The following is a 12,452-nucleotide window of genomic DNA, read 5'->3' as shown; positions in this document are numbered from 1 at the left end:
AAAGCTTAGGTAAGGGCAAGGCGTCCCCTTCGGGGACTTGTCTCTCCCTCTCCACTGCCAAAGGATTTCCATCAAGGGCAGATCTGACCACGACATCTCCCAAATGCTGGCAGCTCCCCGCTATCTCCAGGGTCAAACACAAACTCGCTTTCACCACCTGGCTCCCTTCCTTCTTTTCTGGTATTATTGACCTCTCTCCCCCACGCTATAATCCAGCACTGCCTTTCTATCTCTTCCTCATCCACAAAGCTACATCTCCAACCTCCAGGCCTTTGCCCTGCCTGCTCTCCATACCAGAGATGGAGCCCTGGAATGGCACACCTCCGGCCACAGCAGTCAGAGGCCTGGGGGTCATGGAGAGGGGTTTTCAGCACGAGCCTGGGCACAGATGGCCTATGTGAGTGACGGCCAAGCACCAGCCTCAGCTGCGAGAGCTGATCATCAGCAGGGCTGCAAACAATGAGGAACCGCTTGGGCCACAGAATACGCTGAGACTGTCTGCAGAGGGGCTGCAATCAGCGTCGGTGTAGGGAGCACCCTCATTAAGGAACTCCTGGTGCCGGAAGTATGGCGAGAGATGGTGTGACGTGGGAAATTTTGTTCCATGTTTGATGAACAGCCCAAGGCCCCAAGGAGGTCCCGATGCTAACTGATTGACTCTACCTGCCTGAGTGAGGCGATATTGTCCAAGAGAATGAAGGCGTGTGAGGAGAAAGATGCAGAAGCCCCTCTTTGCTCACCTCTCTCAGCGGGTCCCGGAGGTAGCAGTCAATAATCCTGTCATACTGGTGTTCTCGTTCATACATAAACTCACAAATCTGGTAGCTGAAGACGAGAAAAGAGGCCGATGGGTCCAGCGGCCAGAGGGCACCGGCTGCCAAGGGTAAGGCAAGGGGCAGGGGATGGGGCAGGCGGGGGGGAATTTCTTTGGTTAAATGCAGGAGTGGTTATTATCGGAGAGCCCTGCTCACTTCTACCCAAAGGGCGACATGTGGCCTCGGAACAGGGACCTGTATTGGTAAAAGCAGCTGGGCGGGTCTCATGAAATGTGTGGACAGGACCTCCGCTAATGGCCCCCAGAGCCTTCCAGTAAGCTGCCTCTTCTCAAAGGATTAAAGATGGGGAGGGGAGGGGCAACATTTTACAACCTAGGCAGATACAAATGGCAGGTTAGAACGTCTGCCTGAGGGTCTGCGTTATTAGCAGCACGGTCCTTGGACAGAGGGCCAGCCTGGGAGTGTTCGAGAAGACCTGGGCTCAAGTCCTGTTTTTGACATAATGGCCAGTGCTGTGTTGAAGGAAACAAAAAGCTGTAACCTGGGCAGATCTCTCGGTCCCCCAAGTGGGGCCCCAAGATCATAATGATGGGAGAGCGGCTCAGCGACATCAGCGAAGGGAGGTTCTGTGCTGATGAAGCCACAGGTCTGGACTCCTCCCTGCCAACATTAAGTTGGAGTTGCTCCTGAGGGTGATCGTGGAATTTGTGGTAAAGGCCAAGGAAACATCGGGCAGAGATTTTATTTAACGCAGGCATAGAATCATTCTACCCGGAGGCTATCTGGCCTCTAGGCCCATGCAGATGTGTCCAGGCCCATGCAGATGTGTCCGGGCCCTTGGATCTGGCTACATTTGAGGCCAGGAACTTTGAGCTGCTTGGACATTTCTGAACAAAGGGCCTGCTGCTTCACACTTATTGTAAAGAGTCAGCGGGGCAGCAGTAGAACGGGCTTCAAGCTGGGGACTGGGCGCTGACGCAGCTTTGGCGTGACTCACAACTCAGCTCTCTCTGCCATCCGGATGAGCCGGCTCTCCTCAAACTGCACGATCCCTCCAGCCTGGAGCAATTCAAGGAGGACCTAGAGATGCACAGAGAACAGTTAACACTCTCACTGATTCTTCTTCCTCCCCCTTTGAAAGCTCTGAAGGGGTGGGGGGCAGCCCACGGAGAAGACCACGAATTCAGGAAGGGCCACGGAAGGACAGAGGTCGTTCAGCTTCTGGCTTGCTTTTACAAACACAAGGTAAAAGAGATCTCATGCCTGCGGCCATGATGCTGACAGGATAACATGTCAGTTAAAAATTTTGAAACTGGAATGAGCCCCTCCTTTGGTTTTGTAGGGATGACTTGTGGAGAAGGCCCAGCTGGCCAGATCTGCACCCTTTGGACATGACCCTGGCTGCACGTCACCCCCACCCAGCCAGCCCGCGAGGCCGACGCTTCACCACACTGGCCACCCCACTCTTCCAAAAGCAGATTTATTCCAAGTGTCTTCCTGCCTTCCTGTGACCCAGCAAGCCCTGGGTGAGTGTGTACTCTGCTTCTTACAAAGATGGGACACAGAGGCTCCGCTGCAGTCCTCTGTATGAGGATTAAGAAGAGACTGAGAGTGAGCGCTGACCCACTGCCTAATGAAGGGCTGCCTTTAAACAAGCCTCATCCACTACCAGGATCCTGCTGGCAAGGAGCCTGGGACACTGCTGCCATGGGACGCGGCGCCATTATCCACCGTGGGCCGTGGCACCATCATCCGTGGTAGACACAAAGTACTCTCCAAACAATTCTCTGAAGGCCCTTCCCTCTTGGATTAACCACGCAGCCCTACGCTGGCTGGCTACGACACCCATCACAGGCGATGCCTCAAGAGACCGTATCCAAGTATCTGGGTGCCAGTTCGGACTGCCACTTACTAGTTTTGTGTCCTTGGGTCAGACAAGATGCCCGTGCAGTGCTCAAGACTCTTCCTCCAGGCTAGCTTCATGTTTCCTGTTTGTCATTTCTTCCCAAGCTGCTTCCTCCCAAGTGCCTGAGCTCGCCACCCCTCCAGCCCCACGTCTCCCCAAGGAGGCTGCAAGGGAGCCTTAGGGGGCATGTGAAGAGGGGTAGCTCTAGGCCTTGTGTGCCTCTCTAACCCCCAGCCCATTGTTGGCTTCATGGGCCCTCACGAAAAATCTCCATTTAACATAAAAAGTTCTCCACTTGCTTCTTTTAAGTGAGACAAGCAGTTCTGCATTGGTGGTGGGAGTCTCCCTACTAGGAGCTCCCTACAATGAAGAAATCACCGATCTGGGCCAAAAATTCAAAGGAAGAAAGCAGAGCCTGAGCCCTGTAGAGCTGAGACCTGAGAGGCCTGCCAAGCTCCGTCCTTCCAAAGGCCTGGGGTCTGGGGATGCAGAGACAGAGGGGGGCTTTGACCTCTAAACTCGCTGGACAAATGTGCTGCCACCCTTTCCGCCATTTCTGAGAGGCCGCTGGAACGACCCAAGTCTTTTCAGTTCCAAGGCTGACCTTGGGATACCAGCAACATGAGCTCCTGGCACCTCCCTCCCTCTCAGCGTCCTCAGCTAAAGCCAAGACTGCCTCTGGTTATGTTATCTCCCTTCTTCAAGTTCAGTTAGAGAACATTCTGGAGTCCTACCTGTTGCCTCTCCGCGTGCCGGGAGTCGTCATCGGGGCTGCAGAGGAACTCGAGGACCTGGCCCAAAAAAAGATACCTTCACTGGAGCCTGGCCCACAACCCATGACACCGCAGCACTTGGAGGAGTCAGTAACTGGCCCCTCCCCCATCTCCCGCCAGCCTCTGCTCCCGGGTACACCACATGCCCAACTCTCCACTTAAACCCCGAGAGGAGCAGGCTCGATTCATGCTGACAATTTCACTTGTACCTGAATCACGTTTTCGCTGCAGTTTGGAAACATGCCGAGGTAGAGCTAAGAGCAAGGGCTTCTTAAATCTAACTGGCAGGCTCCTGGACTCCTCAGAGATGTGAGGGGCTACCCAGGTCCCATCTCTGACATCTCTCCTCTTTCCCATTTTTCCCCCAAGTGAGATAATGCTTTTTTATGTCTCTGAAAAGCTCAGGCCAGGATAATTCCATTGGCCAGAACCTGGTCCCATCAGGATGGGCAAGCAAGAAGAAAAGCTCCTATTCCCAGAAGCACCATTTCCAACCCTGGCACTGATCTATACCAGAAAGATCCTCCCACCAAAGCTCGCTTGTCCAGTCCCACATCACCTCAAGGAGCATGGCCCATGAGCAGCTCTGAAAGCCAACGAACAGGAAAAATGCCAGTGCCCAGCTGGCTCCAGCAGTCAGACTCACGTACCTGGTCAAAAAGTGTCCTGTTCACAAAGAGCGTATTGTCGGGCTTGGCGAGCTGTCGGGCGAGGAAGGTGAAGAGACACCCGACTTGGGAAGGAGTAAAATCTGAATTTTCCACCATGACCTGACGAGCAGAAGGACCACATGTGTTCAATATACTACCTGGCTCGACACAATTAACATATATCAGAAAGGGAAGGCTGCCTCGTTGCTGCAGGTCTGGGATGATGTTTTTTATTAACGATGCAGAGACTGAGCTGACCACCACTGTGGAAAGTAGAGTAAGGCTGCATCCGCTAAGTGCTACAGATGTTTCTAGCCTTAAATCCATGATCCCTTGAGCCTAGAAAAGAAGGCGGCCAACCCAAGCAAGCATGAGATGGGGAAGGGATCTCCAAGCGAGTGGGTGCAGACCAGCCCCCAGTCATTCATTCTGTCCATTAGCTGGCCAAGAGCCCAGACCGTACTTTGGCTTCACCAGCCACCTCCCTGCGCCATCTTGCCATCAGCCCGCCACTGGGAGTGACTTTAGTGCTACAATCATCAGTCTGGGTGAGCTGCCACGTCTTAGCCACGGAACAGTCTCAAATTCTCTCTTTGTAGCCAAGACCCAGAGGTAAAACAAGGAAACGTTCTTCCATCAAGGACATATGTGTGTGGGCCCCTGCCTCCCCCACTTTCTTCCTTCTCCTCTTTTCTCAGCAAGGCCCATCAATGGATTCACCCAACTTTGCTTCTGGTTGGGTTATCTGAACGCTTTTCTTCCTTTATTAAGCAGAGTATTGGGGTGTTGGAGTTTTGGATAATTACTCCCAATGGAAGCCTGATTGCTAAGCTTGGGAGGATGTGGGGGAGAGGTTCGTAATCCTCTCACTTGTCTTTCTAACCCATTAAAGCCATTTAATGGAAGAACCCAAGACAGTTTGGTCCTGGGCCTGGCTACCAACTAGTGATATCACTTTTGACAGTCATCTAATATCTGCACCTTCGTTTTCTCATTTATAAAATGAGGGGTTAGATTAGATGAGCTTCATGGTCCCTGCCAGCCACGAGGCCTGGGATTGCCGTGAAGGTTAATGCTTGGGCTGCCTTTGAGCAACAGATGAGGGCCGGACTTAGGAGTCACAGGGCCGAGGTTCAAATCCTGGTTCTGCCATTTCTTCCCTGGGTGACTTTGGGCCAGTCACTGGACCTCTCTGGCCTCAGTTTCTTCATCTGTAAAATAAGAGCATTGGACTTGACGGGCTCTGAGCTCCCTCCCAGCTCTACATCAGTGACCCTATAATCTAGGCTCTATCACTGGCCTGGTTCCAAAGGGTTCCTGGCTTTTCCATCTGTCCTGTCTCAGCTTATTATACAGATGTGTCAGAAATGATTATTAATAACCCAACCTTGCAAGGAATTTAATCTAGGGTGGGGAAGCCCATTGGGTTCTACTCAAGCTTGGGTGGAGACAGATCCTTTTGTCTAGATAGGCTGAGAATGGTCTGGTATAGCTGGGGGTGGTCTGAGTAGAGAAAATTTCTCTGTGCAAGGGTCACTCTCAGTCCCATTGATCACCTACTGTTTCACCACCATGATGGCCTCTGGTCTAAGAGAGATGGCCAAATGACTATCCTTTCATTAATAACCTGCTGGCCTTATTAATATAATGATTAAATTACTCAGAAACTATGTCTCTTGAACCTTTTTTAATGTCACATATGGGTCCTTCCAGATGATTCTCTTTCCTTTAGGAAAATAAGCAAAAAAGCTGGTAACCTCCACTTGCCTGAGGCTTCCCTCCTCCTTCTAGCCTGAACAATTCTCTTTAAAATTTTCCCATTCAGGAATTCCTAATAAACACTGGCATTTCCGAGGCAATTTCCCACTGGCTCTCAATAAACCCTGCAAAGTACTAACAACCATGCTGTCTTGCTGGTATGTGAGCTCTTAAAAGGCAAGAATTGAAAAAAAAAAAAAACAAAAAAAAACCCAACCAAAACCCTTTCTCCTTCACACATAGCAGGTACTTAATAAATGCTTGTGGGATTCAGTTTTAACCCAGAAATCCGCTGTCTCCACAGAGGCCCCTCTATTCAGAGACCCTCCGAGTTGGAAGAGGCATCAGAAACCACCAATTCCGACCTGCTCTGCCCCAGAATCCACACCTAGTGACCAGTACTTGGCTACACCTGCTGGAATCCTTGTAGGAGAACCTCAAGGTAAAGGATTATTTCTGAGGAAATCCAGCCCAACACGACTACATTTTTAGGTTCCTCTTCACATCTAATTTGCATTCCTGCTCTGCCAACTCATTTTCTCCCAAAATATCCCTAATAGAGACAAAAAACTACCTGCTCGGCCTTTAATGATGCAGCCTTCTCTCTCCAAGCTACCTAAGTCTGAGTCCTTTCCCTTCCCTAGCAGGTCTGATTTTCTAAATCTAATCATCTCCTGTGGCCTTCTTCCAGCTGATTCACATAACCAAGATGATAAGGGCCTTCTGAAGGGGAGGCGGTCATGGCCCTTCTTCCTTCTAGGATTTCCAGGGAGACAGACAGACAGCATGATCTAATGGCAAAGTCTCTGGACAAGAGCTAGAAGGTCCAGTTTCTGTCCCCAGTGCTGCTACTCATCGGTTGGGTGACACTTCCCAGCCCTGGTCCTCAGTTTCCTCATCTAGAAATGAGCAGGTTGGACCAGATGACCTCAAAACACCATTCTAGCTGAGAATTCATGCCCCCCATGATTGACTCCTTATTATTTGCAAGGCTGACTTGCACATAGCATAGGGCACAGGACCCCTGACGACCTGGTGGCTCATCTCCAGAGCTACGTAAAGTCACAACACGGCGGTTGCTGATTCTTCTGCCTGCAGCCTGCGACCTCGACTGCTCTGAGGTGACACGTGCCTGGGTTTCTCACCCATGGGTGGGGCTCAATCAGTGCAACTGGGGGGAAGCCACTCTTAGGGTCCATGTTGGAGCCACCAAATAAAGCAGCAGCAGCAGTATCTCCCAGGATGGCATGCTGCTGGTGGTACTCACTGGTATGCGATATCATGGGAACGCTGCTGGGCTTGGCTCTCTTTGGCTTCTCCAGCGTGGTAAGGAATTTGCACTGATTGACTGTATTCACTCTGACCATTTTTCTAGCTAATCAGGGCCATTTGAAACTCCAGCTATCTCAAATTTGTGAGCCAACTATCTCTGACTTGGGGTTAGCTATGAAATTGCCGCCATTTTCCATTTCAATCCTCGGCTCACCGATGACAATAATGCGTCCAGAACCCAAGGCCACCAGTATCACCCAATCTGCCCTAGAATCAATAAGGAAAGGAACAAAAGGAAGGATCCCTAGGCTGCACAAACTTGATGCTTTGTGTAAAACCAAGAAGCACTTGGGAAGTGAATGCTGCATGCCCAGCACTGGCTTAGACACTCGAGAGGAAGCAGCTTCATCGTCTTCTAGAACTACAGAAAGTCTAATGTAGAGAGGTCAACACAAACCTTGAAAATAAGCACTAAAACCCCCCAAATCACAGTCTCACTGGGAGACCTGCCATGCTCCCATTTCATATGCTCCATAGAAGAAATTTCTGCCAAAAAGGGGCAGAGGCTCTGTCTCCTAAGTGCATATTCACAAACCATGTTTCTCTCCTCTCCTGTCTCCTGTGCCCTTTTCTCAGGCTGGCTGGCATCTCCAGGCCTCCTCAAATCTGTGTTTTCCTTTAAATCCAGTTCAAGGCTCACCCTCCACAAAAGGTTCTTCCTGCTCTCCCCAGCTACTAGGGCCCTTCTCCTTCCCAATTACCTTGCACTCATTTCTGTATCCATTCTGGATATATTTATAAATGAACATGAAAGAATGTAAGCTCTTTTTTTTTTGCATTCTGGGGTCTAGCACAGGGCTGGCCACACTGGAGGTGCTTACTAATGCTTGTGGATTGATAATGTGGTTTTGTGGAAAGAGCACCAGCCTACGAGTCACAGGGCCTGGATTCTAATCTGGCTCTGCCATTTCCTAGCATATGAATGTAGGCAAACCATTTCATTCAAGACTCTGTTTTCTTATCAAAAAAAATTGGGAGAATGATTCCTGACTCACTTACTTAACAACAGCGAGCATTTATAGATCATCTGAAGGTTTGCAAAATGCCCTATAAATATTATCTCATCTGATCCTCAGAGCAACTGTGGGAGGTAGGCGCTATCACGGGCCCCCTTTTACAGGTGAGAAAGCTGAGGCACAGAGAAGTTAAGGGACTCGTCCAGGGTCACCCAGCTAGTGTGTGAGGCGAGATCTGAACTCCGTCATTCTGACACCAGACCTGGCGTTCTCTCCACTGCACCACCCAGTCGCCTCTGTTCCCATGGGGATCACACCAGAAAATGCTTGTGGGGAGCCGTTTGAAAATGGAAAGTCTCTGGGGCCAAACTAAGGCATTATGAGGTTAACATGAAGCAGGTCTGGTCTCCTCCCACAGCAGGGACGAGCACGCAGATGACTCATCCCCTTTATACAAAGTCATTTCTAGTCCTTCCGGACATGGGGAAAGTTCATTCTATAGCAAAGGGATGAGAATCAAAAAGAGTTCCTGGCTCCCGCTGAATTAGCAAATGGCCTGGGTGGGACCGGGCAGACGTAGATGGGAAGGAAAGGAAACTGTCGATACAGAGACTAGAACAGCAGTTCGGGTCTCAAAATAGCTTTTTACCCAAATCCAGCCAGAGCTGGACAGGGATGAACATCTCCTTCCTTCCCAATCAACTGTCACACGTCATCTGGGAGCCTTGGTTAATGGGACGGCGGTGTCACCCTTGACAACCACAGAGAGATCCCTCGTCAGGGACGTTAGCAGCGCCTCATGGGGCGAGTGGCCGGCGCCGACGGCAGCCCTCACCTGCAGCAGCATCAGAAGCACCCCAACCTACTTGCCTTCAGCAAGATGTCCACGATCCGCTGCTGGTATTCCAGAGCCTGCTTGTCATTTTTAAAATCTTCAAAAGTCTGCAAAGGAGAAAGAAGGCTCTCCGTTACAAATCACTAATCACACATTTCAGAGGCAGCCCCACTTCGTTCCCTGGAATAACTATAAATAAACGGCAAGTAAGTTCATAGACAAGATAATTATCCCTCTGCGCGGCTTCTCTTTGTACACAGGCTTAATGAGCATCCACTGACAGGGTGCGGGGAAGTCTGCAGCATGCGACCGTGCACAAAATTCTGGGACTTCTCCTAGTAAATAAAGCTATAAAAAGAGAGTGGGGAAAAGCGCTGAGCAGAAGGAAGCAGGAGGAAGCAAACCATCCCCAGAGAGAGGGGGAGGCTGGGACGACAGCGGCATCACCGCCCCCTCCCTCTTGAGCTGTGTAGAACCAATGTATAGAACCAATGTGCACACAGCCCCTTTTCAGACGCTTCCATTTATTCTCTACGTAGGGCTGCTAGGTGGTGCCACAGTGCCCAGAGCCTCACACCGGGAGTCAGGAAGGCTCCAGTTCAAATCTGACCTTGGACATTTACTAGCTGGGTGACCCTGGGCAAATCACCTCCCCTGTTGGCCTCAGTTTCTTCATATGTTAAATGAGCCGGAGAAGGGAATGGCAAACCACTCTTTGACAAGAAAACCCCAAATGGGGTCACAAGAGAGTCGGACAGGTCTGAACAACAAAATTCTCTGTTATCTTGGACGTCTAGCTCTTTGCATGTTGTCTCCCACATGAGGATGGGATCTCTTCAAAGGCAATGCCTTGTTTTTGTCTTTATCTGGATCCCGAGAACTCCGTGCTGATATGCAGTAAGCACTTAATAAATGCTTAATAAATACGTGTAATTTTTTCCTTTATTTTTATTGCTTTTCCTCCCAGAACACGGCTAATGCAGAAATATGTTTTGCATGACTTCCTATGTATAATGGGGATCATTAATTATTGACTTCTCAATGGGTGGGGAATGGGGTAGCGGGAGGGAGACAATTTGGAGCTCAAAATAAAAATTAAATTAAAAAAAATACACGTTGTATGACCTTCCTCTCCTGTACCCCTCGCCCCGCCTCAGAATGTCAGCTCCTTGTGGTGGGGGAATGTTTTCCATTTGATTTCTGTATCTTCAGGGACTTTCACATGGTCAGGGATTAATAAAAGTTTGTTAAAATGAACTGAATTAGATGGAGCACAATCTGGAAGGAAAGATTTGGGGAGAGAAAGAAAGAAGAGGCGCGTGTCCAGCACTCATCCAGCCTCCACAAGCTAAGGGTGATAACAGCCATCAAATATAGCACATTAATTGTCAGGGAGAATGTCTTCTGTGATTTCCATGACAACCAGGGAAAGGTGACATTGGAGACATTCCCCAAAGTTGCCATGGCAAAACTGTCCAAGTTCTAAAAATCTTCTGTCTAGAACGCAGCTCCTCTTCTCAACCCTTGCTGAGTACTTTATCCTTGAACATGCCCCTCGAGTAGATTTGTATGTTAAGGACATTGCTGGCCCAACCCAGAGTACTGACTGGGTGAGGAGGGGGTGCCATCCAGGTAATGGGGCGGGGTGAGGAGGGGGGGGCACCCGGGGATGGGGGGGGGGGGGGGGGGGGCCATCCAGGTGATGGGGCAGGTTGGCTGCATGGGGCTATGCAAGGGATGGTCTACAAGAACCAGGCAACTTGCCCTGGTCTTGGCAGGCCTTGAACCCAGTCTTGTAAGCCCAAGTAGAGGAGGCGCTGTACTCACTGCCCAAGCTGCCCCATAGGTGCTAGTGAACATATTCATCTATGAAGGAAGACTAACAGGGCCCCTGTAGATGGCTAACGCTTAGCTCAGAGAGAAAGGCCTTTTCTTTTGCACACAGAAACGTGGAGGGAGATTCCTTACTGCCCAGCAGGTGAAAAGGTGGCTGAAGACCCCGCTCTTGGGGAGAAAAGGGATTACTCCGAAAGGCAGACAAACTGACGGAAGAAACCCAATGATCTTCGCTTAGCAGGGCTGGCAGCCTGAGAGGGAGTGTTACCAAGGGAGACAGGAGCTGATTCGTCGGGCTTTCCAAGGAGGAGAGATCCTGCTCAGTCTACATGTCGTCCTGCTCGGAAGCAGGGGGATGGACTAGAGGGCAACGCCATTTTATCCTTTCCAGGTGCTGGAGGGAGCCGCGAGTCTGCAGGTGCAGACAGAGGCAGAGCCCTCCCAGATGCATGTATGCATCCCGCTAGTACAAGTGCACACAGCATTACCACGACACACAGAGGAACGGGCTGCCGCAGCGGGTGACGGCGGCGTTCTTCATCCATTCTTCCCTTTGGCAGCGTGCATTCATGGCTTTGAAACAGATCCTGAAAGCTTATTTCTGTAAACATCATTAAGTGGTAATGCCTCACAGTGTGAATATTGTGGTACAAATAATGACATATTTTGGTGGCAGTGAACAACTGTCACCAAAATGACAGAGCATCATGAGAACATAATCTGCCGGCAACGTTTCCTCTAATTATAAAATCCTTCTTGCTGGAGGGAGGATAAAAGCATCTTGGGGGAGGTGAAGGGATCGCATGGGACGGGGCACATGGTGGGGCAGGGATGCTCAGTCCTCCCCTGGGCTCTGCCAGCCAAGCCAGGTGGGAGTGGACTCAGAGTCCAGCCCCAGTAATGCACTTTGTGGGATCTTTATCACTATTATTATTAATGGTGATAACAACAGTAACTGGCATTTACATAGAACCTTAAGCTTTGCCAAGTATCTGACATGTGTTACCTCAATTTATACTCACAACCACCCTGGGAGGTAGGTGTTATCCTCATTGCACAGCTGATGAAACTGGCAGACAGAGTTGAAGTGACTTGCTCAGGGTCACCCAGCTAGGAAGTGTCAGAGGCTGGATTTGAACTCAGGTCTTCCTGACTCTAGGCCCAATGCCCTCCCCACTGAGACCCCTGGTGGCCTCGAGGACAAGCTTGGGTCCTGCCCAGGGTAATAGAGTGACCGTGATGGGGAGGGGCCAGAATGAGGCTTTTACTACCCTGAGATTCCTCATCCCTTCTTCACCAAAGACATGGAGGAGGAAGAGAAAACAGAAGGAGGACAAGCATCTCTGAAGTGGGGCAAGGGGCCCTTCCATCAGCTGTGCCAAGACCCTGCCGCAGCAGCCGAGGGAAAGCTGGACTGCAGTGTGCCTCCCTCCCCTGTCCTCAGGCCTCCAGTCACTCTCTCTCTCTCCCCCTTCTCTGGTAGGAGTGGTATGGATGGTGTAGATGGTACAGATGGTATGGATGGTGTGGATGGTATGGATGGTATGGATGGTGTGGATGGTGTAGATGGTGTCGATGGTGAGGCTGGTGTGGATGGTATGGATGGTGTGGATGGTGTGGATGGTGTAGA

General features: G+C 50.5%; 1 protein-coding gene across 6 annotated transcripts in view; it reads right to left on the bottom strand.

The window, feature by feature from the left end:
• Window positions 1-12,452, bottom strand: part of VPS8 (VPS8, CORVET complex subunit) — a 185,225-nt gene that overhangs the window by 79,342 nt on the left and 93,431 nt on the right. For all 6 annotated transcript variants that reach the window (XM_027875404.1, XM_027875405.1, XM_027875409.1 and 3 more), the window contains exons 28-32: window positions 9,022-9,093; window positions 4,106-4,225; window positions 3,417-3,473; window positions 1,774-1,856; window positions 741-825 (exon numbers count right to left, since the gene is read on the bottom strand). In XM_027875404.1, coding sequence (XP_027731205.1) covers window positions 741-825; window positions 1,774-1,856; window positions 3,417-3,473; window positions 4,106-4,225; window positions 9,022-9,093 — 417 coding nt within the window. The remainder of the gene's footprint in view (window positions 1-740; window positions 826-1,773; window positions 1,857-3,416; window positions 3,474-4,105; window positions 4,226-9,021; window positions 9,094-12,452) is intronic.

Source organism: Vombatus ursinus, unplaced genomic scaffold (assembly GCF_900497805.2).
Source record: "Vombatus ursinus unplaced genomic scaffold, bare-nosed wombat genome assembly UNPS02014808.1, whole genome shotgun sequence".
In the NCBI taxonomy this organism is placed as follows: domain Eukaryota; kingdom Metazoa; phylum Chordata; class Mammalia; order Diprotodontia; family Vombatidae; genus Vombatus; species Vombatus ursinus.
The sequence above is the reverse complement of the archived record's forward strand: the minus strand, read 5'-3'. Positions and strand labels throughout refer to the sequence as shown.